The following is a 13,222-nucleotide window of genomic DNA, read 5'->3' as shown; positions in this document are numbered from 1 at the left end:
ATATATTCAATACTAGATTTGGTGCCGTTTGAGCACCATCAAGTATAAACCCACCGGCGCAAACGGCCCTAATAAAGCTCAGCGTAATTCCTCTATCAGGCACAAGACCGTACCCGGTTTCCTACACGACACACTCATTGTTGAACCCTTCACATGTTTTGCACCCATTCTTATCAGGTGCGGCTGAACCACCCATCCCTGATTTCCACGTCAAATTCAAGAAACCAAAACAACCTGAGATATACCATTTCAACAAATCACCAAAGATCTCAAAAACAGTCCCCTTCAAGCATAACCCCCCCCCCCCACCTTCTTCAGACAAGGCTTGTGCGGTGGTTCTGCACCTGCCAGACGCACGATTTTCTCAGTAGTTGAACCACATTCATATTTTCCAAAAACCAACCAGTTCTTCTTTTTTAATGGCCACGCCTGTCTACTGCATTCTTTCCGGTGGCGCCGTACACTGCGTTCTGGTGGACGCCTTCAGCTCGAAAGGTCCCGAGAAATTGGCCAGAAACCCTGAGGTGGATCTCCATAAAGACACGCCTGTTCCCCAGAACTCCTTGAGTCCAGCTTCCTTGAACATCAAAAGCCGAAACTTGCTTTTCACGTTGAACAACCCGTCGCTTCTGGACCTAGAGTCGGAAAACTGCAACACCTCGGACCGTAGAAACTCAAACGCCCTGTCTTCAGAGGATGAGAATCCTGCTACCGTGGTTCCCCGGCCCAAGATTCCGGTGCTGATACCGGTTATCAACGATCTTGAGGAGCCCAACGGGTCGTCCAGGCCCAAGTTGGAGCTCAACCTCGAGGCGCCAACAGAGGATTCAGAGGAATATCCGCAAAATCTCGAGTCTCTCCTTGACGACTACAAAACACACGCCGTGTACCTCCCCCAGTTTTCGGTGGACATTCGTAATAACCTAGACAGCGACTACACGCAGATCAAGACGCTCTTGGCGAAGATCTTCCCCTCTTGGTCTGCGGACGATGCGATTTTTATAAAGCGCTTGACCGGAGGCATCACCAACATGCTCTTGTCTTGCACCCACGAGCCGTCCCAGGAGACGCTCTTGATGCGTGTCTACGGTCAGGGCACCAACTTAATCATTGACCGTCATCGTGAGTTTGTTTCTCATTTGGTTCTCAATTCTTTGCATTTGGCTCCTCCTGTGCATGCCCGTTTTGCCAATGGCCTTATATACGGTTTCTTGGAAGGTCGTTCTTTGGACCCCAAGGAGCTTGCAAACCCATACTTGTACCCATTAATCGCCCAGCAATTAGGTAACTGGCATAGCAAGGTGGACTGCGACAATATCGAAGATGGCATTGAAAAGCTACGAAAATACACTGCTCGCATCAAGAACCAGCTTCTGCCCACTCTTCGCCCAGTTACACCGGTCAACTCCAAGCAAAAACGTGAAAAGGGCTCGAAAAAGGCGATCTTGAATATCTGGGACCTTATTGACGATTGGATCCTGGTGGTTCCTGCCAACGATGCTCTCGTCAAGATCTTCAAGGATAACTTGCCTGATCAAGACGTGAACATTGACAACGTCAGAGATGTCATTCACAGGGAGTATAGGTGGATGAAGTCAACCTTGAGCAATGCTACAAAGTCGCCTGTGGTCGTTTCTCACTGTGATTTGCTTTCTGGCAATATCATCATCCCACAAACGGACGAGTTCGACAACAAGCTCAAACAAACTTCCGAATTTGAGCTCCGTCCATTGCTGGAGAACCCTATTCAATTCATCGATTACGAGTACATGCTTCCCGCTCCTCGTGCATTCGATATCGCAAATCATTTCGCTGAATGGCAAGGATTCGATTGTGACCGTTCTGCAATCCCTGAACCATCTCCGCTGAATCCTGTTCTTGTAAACTGGTGTAAGGGCTACCTTGACAACGCCAATGCTTCCGAAGAGGAGGTCAACGGACTCATTGATGAAATTGCATGTTATTATGGCATGCCAGGCTTCTACTGGGGTATCTGGTCCATGATCCAGAGTGAACTCTCGACTATTGATTTCAACTACGCTGAATACAGTGGTCTCCGACTTGAAGAATACTGGACGTGGAAGGAGAAGTATCTCAATCGCCTGGCTTAGAGATCCTATATGATAATTATGAGAAATGTGAGCTTAGCGCTGTAGGTCGACAATGCACGTCTTGTCGCTTTTCGGGTTGTAGAGTACAGCCCATTGCTGCCCTCTTGATCTGTCTTTCCACAAACAATCGTAGATATTGTTGGCGTAATGCTTTGGTAGATTCTTGTTAGTGAAAAAGAGCTTCTTGAACCATTCTTCTAGTGGCAACAGCAACGACATTGACAGGATCATATCTAAAGTAGTATCGTTGGACTCCACTGTGATGATCGAGGCGTCAGCCAAATCCTTCATCATAGAAGCAGATGCAACTTTTGCGTCATTCTCTAATTCCCACTTCTCCTTCTTGTTATTCTTTCTGCCTCTAGGAGCATCGTTGGGAACAATTGTAACCTTCTGATCAAGATCGATACTGAAAAGTGGTTGGCCCACACGTGAAGAGCTCTGTTCCTCCTGTGACTTGTTTTGGGACTTTGCTGATTCGACATTTTGGTGTTCTGTTCTTCTCTCTTCAATTTCGTGCTGCAAAAACTCCAAAAGCTCGTCGTAGTCCAAATCGTGCTCCTTCAGTTCACTCAAATTCTTGACCCTGATGGGCTTAAATTGACTCTTCTTGGTCTTTTTGTTCAGATGAGACTGCTTCAAGACCACAATCCAGTTACATCCATCATCGTTAGCTTTTTGCAAAACCTCGTCCTGGAAGGAGCTGGTTAACTGATCACAGCTGATATCATGAGACCAAAGTAGACGCAAAATTGAGTACCCTGAATCTTTCATAACGGAATCCTGAGTGGTGGTCACTAAAACATCACATCTAGACTTCCTCCACCTAGCCATTGACCTTGAAACATTGGTGTTTGCCTTAGTACGCTTCAATGAGTTCTTCATCAAAAGGAACAAGAGCGTTGACGTAAGCTGGAATCCAACAGCATGTGGCGTTCTGGAGGTGGCGATTCCCTCACTCAGCATCGAGTCAATGAGTCTATCGTATCTTCCACCAGTAACAACCCTAGAAAACTTTCTCAGTTTGTCTATTCTGTGAATGGCTTGGAACATAATACCACCGTCGTAGTACCGAGCGTTGTAATTGCTCAAAGGACAAAGCAAAACTGAAGTTTTGATTCCGAAACGCTTGAGCACCGCCAATACATCTAACACTTCTTGCATTGCTCTTTCCACTTTGGCTAGAAGAGGTGAATCCGTAAGCACCTTTCTCAACTTCTTTTTGGCTGTTTCTGGCTCCACCGTGAAGTCAAAATGGTCAATAAGGTCTTTGACGACAGTATGCTGAATCTTGAACTCATTCCTAAGGTAAGTCTTCACCTCTTCAGGTCCTCTTTCAACTAAAAGAGATGAAATCACACCCATGATCTCGTAGCGCTTGGACCGAGTTGGAGTGTTTGTTCCACCAAAAGCAAAGTCTAGACAGGCGTTGAGGATGGTTGAGTGGTTGACCAAGATGATCGTCTGTGCATTCTTTGTTTTGAAGCATGGGAAGCTGTCGAGTATCTCGTCAACTACCTTGATGCACTCGGCAGTATCAGAGATGTGTGTCCTTTTGTCTTGAGAAAACACATCAAAACCAACAGCGCTATACTTGTCAGGAATACCAATACCCCGTACGTTTGGTCTGTAAACGAACTCATGTCTGCAAAGCTTGGTAATACTCAAGTCATTTCTGCTCAAGAATCTTGCCATTGGTAAGACAAGGTCATAAGCTAAGGTGAGGACAGATCCCGATTTATCGAGAATCTCGTAGACCAGGTCTTTTGTATCAAAAGACAGCTTTGGAAGTAGATAACTGCCGTCGTAATCTCTGATGGCACCGTGGTTGCCGAAGATTCTAAACAATTCATCAAGGGTAGCGTTGAGCACAAGGTAGTCGTTCTCTGAGTGATCCAACGCCTTACTGTGAGAGCTTTTCCCGAGCTTATCGAACATCATGTCACGAGCCAACAGGTAAGGTTGGTTGAAAAGGGTTTCTCTCACCTGCTGTTGCCAAGGAGAGGCAGGGTCTGCTAAAGATTTCAAGGCTTCTTTAATCACCTCGTCCTGATGCTCAACAGGTAATAAACCGCTTTGAAGAAGTCTTGCAGCTCCTGGTCTCTTATTAGGATCATGGTCTAGAAGCTGACGAACAATCTTTCTCTCAGTAGAACGATTTGCTGCTAGGAAATTCGACGGGAACTGGACGTTCTCAAGTCTAAGATTGTTCAATGCCATTGCACGCTCCATACCAGTTCCGAGCTTGTAGCACATTTCGAAGAATATAATTCCCAATGAGTACATGTCGACTTTCTCGTTGTAATCTCCAGATGCAACCTCATTGGCAGTGTAAAAGAATGTACCGACAACTGTTGACAAATCATTTGTAGCTGGTGAAACCTGGTTGTTGTCCAGGATCATAGAGTACAACCTGGAGTTCTTCGCGAGACCAAAGTCTCCGACCTTCACGTTATTCGACTTGTCAATAAAGATGTTGGTGGGCTTCAAGTCTCTATGGATGAATCCTGATGAATGGATGTAAGATACTGCCTCCAAAATCTGTCTGAACAATCGCCAGTATTCATTGGGGTTGGCAGGAAGACCTCGATCAATGATATCCAGAAGTGTATTGTTCTCACAGAACTCCATCTGAATGTAGAGAATCGATTTCGATTGTGGTCTGTTTTGAGAAGGCTTGGTTGGTGCTTTCTGGACAGACAAATCGTCCACCGTGGACTTGCTCTCTTCCTCGTCAGACGTATCAGCAATAGCATTATTATCCTCACCTTCTTCTTCATCTGAACTGTTTGCAAACACGATTCTGTCATCAAAGTCGTCATCGTTGTACTCCAACAGCGGGTCTAGTGAGTTCGTGAAATAGTCCACCTGGAACGAATTCTCACGACTCAAGAACGACGAAGATCTGACATTATCCTCATTGAAAAGTGAGCTTGTTTCCGTTTCTCGATCCAGACTCTCGTCATCCTCAATAGCACTAACCTGGTCGATATCCTCTTCCACCCAACAACCGTAGTATCTCACAATATACTGATGGTTGAGTCTGGCTAAAGAAAGCACCTCACTCAAGAGCCCCTCTAGCTTGTCAGCTCTGTGTCTAATTTTCTTAATGGCGTAGAAGGTGCCTTCCATTCTGTTTCTGGCCTTGACAACTTCACCAAAACCACCTTTCCCAAGTTTCCCGACCTCTTCAAATTCAGTTTCATAACGAGAGTCTCGGTTGATCAGGGCTATGGATTCGTGGTTCGTGTTCATCATGGTAGGGTTGTTATTGGACAATCTTCTGCGAGTACTGTGAGCCGGCGCCAAATTCCTTCTAGAAGTATCAAAGAAGACGCTTTTATACTGAGATGGCTCTGCTTCGTCTTCTTCATCTTCCTCTTCTTCGATATTTCCAAATGCTGAGGCAGTGTGGCCCATATCGATACCGGCTCGGAAGAACTTGACAGCGTTGAGCTCCATAAGACTGAGTCTCTTAGAGGCTTTGGGCTGGAGCATTTTGCTAAGCATGTCGTGCACTCTATCAGCATACTCCTCGTATTCTCCATACTGGGAAACATCGAAATCTCGTAGAAACAGCTCAGGCGTTTTGAAGTCTGTAGTAAGCACGTTGTAGCCAAGCATCACCCTCGTGAACAATACACCTAGGTCCCAGATATCTGTCTTGATGAGCCCTGCCGAGGGATCTGGGTCAATCCAGGCTTTGGGTATGAACTGGCGTAGGAAGTCTGATGATCTGTGGTACATTGTCAAAACCGTCAAACCGTACCGTGGATGACACAACTTGAGGATCTTGCGCTGAGTAGACTCTTCACCCTGGGATACCGCTAGCACCACACTCAATGGACATAGAAGGCAATGTGGTTGGGAAACATCATGGAGAAGCTCAAGTGTAGGCAAAAGCTGGATAAGCCAGGACCGTGCAAGTGTCCAGTTCACTGCATCGGCCGTCTGGAGCACCTCATCCAATGTTTGTATGCTGGAGGAAAATTCCGAAAGAATCCTGATGGTCCACTTTGAGTGATTCTCCGGGTCCTGGTCGATTTGGAAGCCGTAGACCAACAAGACCTCATTCACGTTGAGCTCCAATGCCTGTTCGAGTTGTCTCTCCAATTCTCTGATCTCCTTTTTGCCCTGATTCGTGGACCAGTGGCTATCATTGAGCTCAATCACATGGAGCAAGTAGCACACATCTAGTTTCTGAACCGCCTGCGGAACATAGGGTGTGACAATGTACTGGGAGCTGATGCTCAGAAGGAGGTTTTTGGCCTTGAAGGGGATGAATCCCTGAACTGCTCTGAACACAAATCGGGATCTGGTCTGCTCACAGTACCCATTGAGCTTATTATCAAAAACGAAGGTATTGTCTAGGCTCGTAGGTACCAAGGAAGGCTCATCCTCGTCGTCCAGCTCTCGCAGCAGTCTGAGCGTATTTTCTCGAGATTCCGGATAATCGCCTCGTAGTTTCTGGAGCTGCTGTGTGACCTCGTGCTCCCTCTTTCTCTGAGCCAGTTGTTCTCGTTGTAGCTGTTCCTGTTCAACCTTCTCCAATTGTTTCCGCTGCTGCTCAATGCGCCGAGTTCTCTCCTCCTCCAAGGAAAGCACCTCCTCTGTAGTTTGCTGGAAATCATCAAGCATCTCCTTCACGTCCATGATCATCGTAAAGCAGATCTCCTCTCCCAGGTACTCCTTGATCACGTCCAGGACCTTATTTTCAATTGAGGCCACCCTGGCCTTGAGCAAGTTCTTGGGCTCCACTATCTTCACCAAAGGCGCCAGGGTCGGGTATGTCGGTGTGAATTGGATATCTAGAATCAAGGAGACCACCGGTCTGTCTGGATTGATGTGAGACAGAAGAGCCACCTGGAAATGGGGGCTCGGGTTTTTGTTCCATACTTTGGATTTGGACGTGAGGTCTGTGAAAATGTCGCCATAAATGGACTGGAGCAGCTCGATTTCATCCTGCTGCCGAGCCTCGTTCATTAATCGGAGTAGTAGCTAACTGGTGATGGTGATGGCTGCGAAGATCCATTGTGCATTCATATCGCACCTACTACAACTAGTCCAGTTCCACAACGCCTTCAATTGTATATTGTTGTGAAATTCTATAAAGGGATGCCTCCGGTGGACAAAATAGAAGGCGGACCGGATACTATTCGGATCCTTCTCACCACAGATAACCATGTGGGGTACCTTGAGAACGACCCCATTCGAGGTGACGATTCATGGAAAACGTTCCAGGAGATTGCTATTTTGGCGAAGGAGCACGACGTGGATATGGTGGTTCAAGGAGGCGACCTCTTTCACGTTTCAAAGCCATCCAAAAAGTCGCTTTTCCATGTTGTTCAGGCTCTCAGGTCAAACTGTCTAGGTGACAGACCGTGTGAATTGGAGCTTCTCAGTGATCCGTCCTTGGCGCTTCATTCAGGAAACGATACCGTCAACTACGAAGATCCTAACATCAACGTGGCCGTGCCTGTGTTTGCCATTTCAGGAAACCACGACGACGCTACTGGAGAGGGTCTATTGTCTCCATTGGATGTGCTTTCAGCCACGGGCCTTATCAACTATTTTGGACAAGTTCCCCAGGCTGACAAAATCACGGTTTCGCCTTTGGTGTTCCAGAAAGGAACCACCAAGTTTGCATTGTACGGCATCAACAACGTCAGAGACGAAAGACTACAGCGGATCATGAGAAACGGCGACGTCACGTTCCAGAGACCCAAGAACGGCGACGATTTCTTCAGTCTACTCTGTATCCATCAGAACCATGCCCGTCACACCCCCACGTCATATGTTCCAGAGGACTTTCTCCCTCCTTTTCTAGATTTCGTCTTCTGGGGCCATGAACACGATTGCATACCTTTTCCTCAGTATAATCCCACCACGGGGTTTGATACGCTCCAGGCGGGCTCCTCCGTGGCCACGTCCTTGACTGAGGGTGAAAGCGAACCCAAGCATGTATTTATTCTCGACATCAAGGACAAGCAGTACCTGCTTGAACCTATACTTCTTCTGTCGGTGAGACCATTTATTACAAGGGACGTGTCGCTTCGAGAAGAGAACTTTGTGGAAGGGCCCTCCTCCAAAGCTGACATTCTGGCGTTTTTGGTCGACCAGGTGGAGAGCATGATAGAGGAAGCCAATGCTCAATACAGAGACAGAAATGGCATTGAGGAGGGAGACGATCAGGAAATTCCGCTTCCCTTGATCCGCCTCCGAGTGGACCACACAGGTGATTACGAAATCGAGAATTCCCGGAGATTCTCCAATAAGTTCGTGGGCAAGGTTGCCAATGTCAATGACATTCTTCTATACCACAAGAAAAAAGCGCCAAAGTATGAGGTGGGTAAAAAAGTCCCCAAGGACGTGACCGTTCCAGAACAAAGCGATACCTCCAGAGTTTCCATCCAGCAAATCCTCACACAGTTCCTTGACGAGTCGAGTCTCTTCCTTATGCCAGAAAACGGTATGTACGACGTCACCAAGAAGTTCATTGAGCAGGATGATAAGCAGATATTCACGGATTTCGTGGAGCTGTCTATCGAGCAGGCATCCCAGCTGCTTCTTGATATCAATATCGACGAGAACGATTTCCATGCTGGTGACGACATGACGCTTAAGCGGTCCTTTGGTCAACTTCTCAATCAGCTCAGAACCAAGAATAAGAGAAATCCCGTGGAGGATGTTCCAGTGACGCAGTCAGACGATATGCTCATAGATACCAAAAATGAGCCAGCACCAGCACCCAAGAAGCGGACCAAAGCTCAGACTTCAAAGGCTCCAGCAAAAGCCAAACCAGCTTCACGGCGCAATGTGAAAAGCAAGGAGGTTGTTGTCTCGGACGAATCAGATGAAGAACCTCAAGTGGTATCTGACGACTCGGAGGTTGAATTTCAGCCAGAACCTAAAGCCAAAGCGAAGGCCAAGCCAGCGCCAAAGAAACGGGCACCAGCTAAGAAATCTGCTCGTCAGGACAACTCCATCCTCGACGACATCATCAGTTTAGGCAGCTGATCTACGCATACTGGGTGATTGCCTTTCATTCTATATATACAAGAGGCGAATCATCTAATCAAAAGAAGCAGCCTCTTCCACAAGCTTCTTCATATCGAATTCTGGATTTCCCGCCGTGAAGTCTCTGAGCAAAGCAAGCTTTCTCTTGGAACCTTCGGACTCCTTCAAACCGCCATAGAAGCGCTGGACATTGAGCACCAAAAGCTGGGCCTCGTCCATAGTGAGCGAAACGTCAGACTCAACCTGACCGTTCATCAACACCACTTCCTTGTCCTCGATCAACTCCTGGTGGAACATCAATGTTGTGTGAGGTTTGGCGTATTCCTTGTGAAGCTGGTACTCGGCCAATGTGGTCAACATGCAGTGGGTGGTGTTTGGACCAGGGAAGCCCCACTGGACAAAGTGGATCTCGTAGCCGTCATCGCCACGTGGAAGCGGCAAGACAAAGTTGGGGTTTTTGAAAGCATTGGCGAAAATGGTTGCAAACTGCTGAGACTCCAAGAACGCCTGGAGGGTTCTTTCCTTGTTCTGGAAACGGGCTCTCCAGATGAACTCCAACTCCTTCAATGGCAACTCTCTGACTTTTTCAACGTCTATGAACGACGAGAGGGTCTTGTATGGTTCTTTGGGGACGGTCTTGTCGATCGCAGCACGGATAGCTGGATTCGTCTCTTCAGCCTGTTTCTTCTTCTTGAGCTCCTCAGCTTGTTTAAGCTCATACTCCTCGAGCTCTTTCAAAGGATCGACTGCATTGAACTCCTTCTTCTTTGCCTCGATCTCGTCCTTGAGCTTCTCTTTCAACTCATCCACATTCAGTGCACCAACTTCCTTGGCCTTCTGCTCAAGCTTCAGCTTGTACTTTTCCAACGGCGTTTCTGGCTTTGTGGCGAAGCTCCGGAGTATGGATGACCGTGGAAGTGCCAATCTGGGCACAAAACGTGCCGCTGTGTAAAGAGATCTGGACATGGTGGTATAGTCTACGATTTTCAATTTTCGGTTATGGAGCGCACTCCAACCGATCTGGAAACCACTAGTTACGGTTGAGCCAACGGGTGCATAAAGAAAGATACGAAAGAAAATATAAAAGTTCGATCGATTACAATTCGGAAGCAAATCTACTGACTTGGTAGCCTACACTCCAATACTCTGCCTGTGTATTCCGGTCCTGTCCCCTCTATACTTTACCTGTTCACTCCTTTGTAGGAGGCAATCCGTTGTCGCTGTTTTCCCACTTCTTCTGAAACTCCTCGGGAGCGTCCTTGGCGTGGTGGCCAATGGTCTTTCTCAAGGACTCGGGGATGTCCTCGAAAGCTAAATCTTCTGTCGTGGTGGCCACCAGCTCACCCTTGGCCTTGAGAATGTCCTCCAAGTTGACATTGTTGTCACGGAAGATCTTGAGGTTGTCGGCGATCAAGTGACGGTTCTTGCACCCGGGACACTGGATCAAGACCGTTCCTTTCGTGTATGACTGTTTCAGGAAGACGTGAGACGATCTCGTGTCACACTTGGTGCATGTAAATGCAATCATGAGCTCCGGCTTTTGACCTTGGATGGTGGCTGACTTGTCTGTGGAGTGGCATCTGATCTGGGGTCTGGGGAAGGAGAATGACGTTGGTATTTTTGGCGCCACTCGAAGGACACTAGGTCTAGATGCTAGTCTGGCCGATCTGAGGATGCTAGAGCGGGCTAGGCGAAACATGTGGGGGTATGAAATGCAGAAAAGTGGAAGTTATGTGGAGATTGCCTTTGGTGCTTCTCATGGAATCGATGCTCTTCGATAGCGTGCGCGGCTCATAAGCGCACTCACTTCCGCTGAGCACGCTCCTGCTTCCGTCTGAGCTTTTCAGCCTTTTTATCTATAATGGGGATACCGAAATCCTCCGTTGGTTTTGGCGTAGGCTGAGCAAGGCCGGTTCCCCAGGAGCCCAGGCCGTTATTAACGGGGTTAACTCTAGGAATTTCTTTTTTGGTAGTCTTTTTCGCCAAAGCTGGGAAACTCTTATCTGAGAGCTTTGGACTGGCACTCACCATAGGAGAGTTACTGCGCAGATTGGCATTGCTAGAGCTGGCAGAGCCGTTCAATGAAGGGAACGAAGATGCTGATGACAGTCTCTGAGACTCCAAGTAAGTTGGTCTAAAGCTTGAATTACCTTGGAAGTTGTTCACAGTGACGGACGGCTTGGGCTGTGGCTTCTTCATTTTCACGTAACGAACAGGCTGATCGTTCTTGACCACCGTAGGCTTGGCTGGTTTAGGCAACCGTGGGAAAAGCTCGTTTTGTGTTTTCTTCAGTTGCGATGGCGCCCACAGAGAAAGCGAGATGGAGCTCAGAGAGCCGTTTCCAAGAACAGGGAACTTCTCGGTCAAGCCTGGGGATGCAGCGTGAGACGACGAAGGAGATGCCGGGTATTTCGATAAATAAACCGAGTGGAGCTGTTGTCTTTGGTCGGAGCTTTGTGGGTATAACTCGGCCAACTCGTAGACCAAAAGAGAAAGGTCCAGCTCGGGTACCTTGAATAAGGCTTCGTAGTCACTGATGAGACGCAGGGCGTCGATGCGTTTGGATTTGTATGCTTGGTTGATATCGGCGAAGCGGGCCATATCCTCTTCGTTGCTGTTGAGGTAATGTTTGGCACGCTCCTCCAACCGTCTTCTTTTGGTATCCATGGAGTCCTGCTGGGGTTGAGGCCGAGGACGGTGGTTTTGGGAAAAAGTGGAGAGCTGCGATTGGTAGCCGGCGCCAATCACCACCCTGCCGTTGTGGCCAGTGAGGCCTCCGTGTTCCTTCAACATGTGAGCCGTGAGGTCGAGATCTTCTCTGAAGACGACAAATCGTTTCTCCACACACGAGGGAACCGAGCACACGTAGTGGAAATCCTTGAAATGCTCGTAGAGGTGGTCGTAGTTTCTATAATATGCCGACTGGCGGGGCTGGTCCTGGTCACAGATGTAGCATCTCTCGTGGGAGTCTCTAATGTGGATGTTGAGTTCGTCCTCGGAGTAAAACTGCTTGTTTCTGCAGAACTTACAACGAGGGTGTCCCGTGAAACCCTCAACGTCACCATCCTGGAGGTGTCGCTGGAGCTGCTTTCTAGTGTATAGCTTCAACTCACTCGTAAAAGCCTTTCTATGGCTGGCACAAATGGAACAGTATTCCTTATTGTGGGTGTTCTTGGTGTGGTCGGCCAACTCCTTGAACTTTGGGAAGGTCTCGTCACACATGGTGCATTTCTGTTCTAGAAGCAGCATGGTGGCGTTCTGGGCATCTTCCGAAGTGAAGCGGATTCCGTACTTATCGTTGATGAGGGTTTTGCTCAGATCCTCAAAATGGGTGTATTTCGCCTCAGGCTCCAAAACTTGATCCGTGAACACCACCTGTGGATGCTCAGTTCGGCAAACCAAACACGTATTCCTCTCATAAAGCGCCCTTTGTCTGAAACAACAGAGATGGCAAGTGACGTTGTTGCATGGAGAAACCGCCGAGTACAAGATGGCCTCGGCACAAATTATGCAAGAGTTTTCATTCGACGGGAGGTTTTCTTCCTTTTTCTGTTTTCCCGGTTTCGGCTTGCTCACACGGGAACGGCCTTTGGTGGTATCATTGGACATTGGTTGTGATCGTGTAGTTGTAGGTGAGAAAATTTTGTATATGGACCGCACGAACGTGGGGAGGTGAAGGGTCTGGAGAAATGTGGAGGTGGAGGTGACTTTGGGGGTTTTTGGTTTTGAGGTTTTGAAATATGGGGTGGTGAAGAGATTTGATGGTTTTTTTGGTTCAGACGGGGAGTCCTTGGTTGGTTTTTATTGGGTGCAAAATGGCTTGCGCTTGCTCACAGTACGGATGTGGTACAATCGGGAGTTTCATGAGACTGAAGGAAGGATGATTGAGAAGTGCATCGTTTGTCATTTTTTTGGTTTCTAGACATGCCAGAAATATGTAGGAGAGAAATATATAATTTGACGTTGGTTCGTTGACTAGTGCTTCGGTTACTGCAGTATGGTATTCAACGCTTAATCTGGCCTCGTTCTACTCACGCTGCTGCGGCAATTCCTTTGATTATTAGAAAACGACTATTCTTTTGATCATTAGAAAA

The 13,222-nt window shown here is 47.7% G+C and overlaps 6 protein-coding genes across 6 annotated transcripts; 2 read left to right on the top strand and 4 right to left on the bottom strand.

Annotated features, from left to right (window-relative positions):
• Positions 1–419: 419 nt before the first annotated feature.
• On the top strand, positions 420–2,111 carry C7M61_002000 (uncharacterized protein; the record flags this gene model as incomplete). Its single annotated transcript, XM_024857390.1, has 1 exon — positions 420–2,111. The coding sequence occupies one exon, from the start codon at positions 420–422 to the stop codon at positions 2,109–2,111; it is 1,692 nt and encodes a 563-aa protein (XP_024714526.1).
• A 33-nt stretch (positions 2,112–2,144) lies between these two features.
• Positions 2,145–7,094, bottom strand: GCN2 (serine/threonine-protein kinase; the record flags this gene model as incomplete). Its single annotated transcript, XM_024857389.1, has 1 exon — positions 2,145–7,094. One exon carries the CDS (start codon positions 7,092–7,094, stop codon positions 2,145–2,147), a length of 4,950 nt encoding a protein of 1,649 aa, XP_024714525.1.
• A 132-nt stretch (positions 7,095–7,226) lies between these two features.
• Positions 7,227–9,128, top strand: MRE11 (MRX complex nuclease subunit; the record flags this gene model as incomplete). Its single annotated transcript, XM_024857388.1, has 1 exon — positions 7,227–9,128. The coding sequence occupies one exon, from the start codon at positions 7,227–7,229 to the stop codon at positions 9,126–9,128; it is 1,902 nt and encodes a 633-aa protein (XP_024714524.1).
• A 54-nt stretch (positions 9,129–9,182) lies between these two features.
• Positions 9,183–10,094, bottom strand: C7M61_001997 (uncharacterized protein; the record flags this gene model as incomplete). Its single annotated transcript, XM_024857387.1, has 1 exon — positions 9,183–10,094. One exon carries the CDS (start codon positions 10,092–10,094, stop codon positions 9,183–9,185), a length of 912 nt encoding a protein of 303 aa, XP_024714523.1.
• Positions 10,095–10,317: 223 nt separating this feature from the next.
• On the bottom strand, positions 10,318–10,827 carry C7M61_001996 (uncharacterized protein; the record flags this gene model as incomplete). Its single annotated transcript, XM_024857386.1, has 1 exon — positions 10,318–10,827. One exon carries the CDS (start codon positions 10,825–10,827, stop codon positions 10,318–10,320), a length of 510 nt encoding a protein of 169 aa, XP_024714522.1.
• Positions 10,828–10,931: 104 nt separating this feature from the next.
• On the bottom strand, positions 10,932–12,737 carry C7M61_001995 (E3 ubiquitin-protein ligase; the record flags this gene model as incomplete). Its single annotated transcript, XM_024857385.1, has 1 exon — positions 10,932–12,737. The coding sequence occupies one exon, from the start codon at positions 12,735–12,737 to the stop codon at positions 10,932–10,934; it is 1,806 nt and encodes a 601-aa protein (XP_024714521.1).
• Between the last annotated feature and the right edge of the window lie 485 nt (positions 12,738–13,222).

This window comes from Candidozyma pseudohaemuli, assembly GCF_003013735.1.
Source record: "Candidozyma pseudohaemuli strain B12108 chromosome Unknown scaffold00003, whole genome shotgun sequence".
NCBI lineage: Eukaryota > Fungi > Ascomycota > Pichiomycetes > Serinales > Metschnikowiaceae > Candidozyma > Candidozyma pseudohaemuli.
Note: the sequence above shows the minus strand (reverse complement) of the source record. Positions and strands in the feature narration are given on the sequence as shown.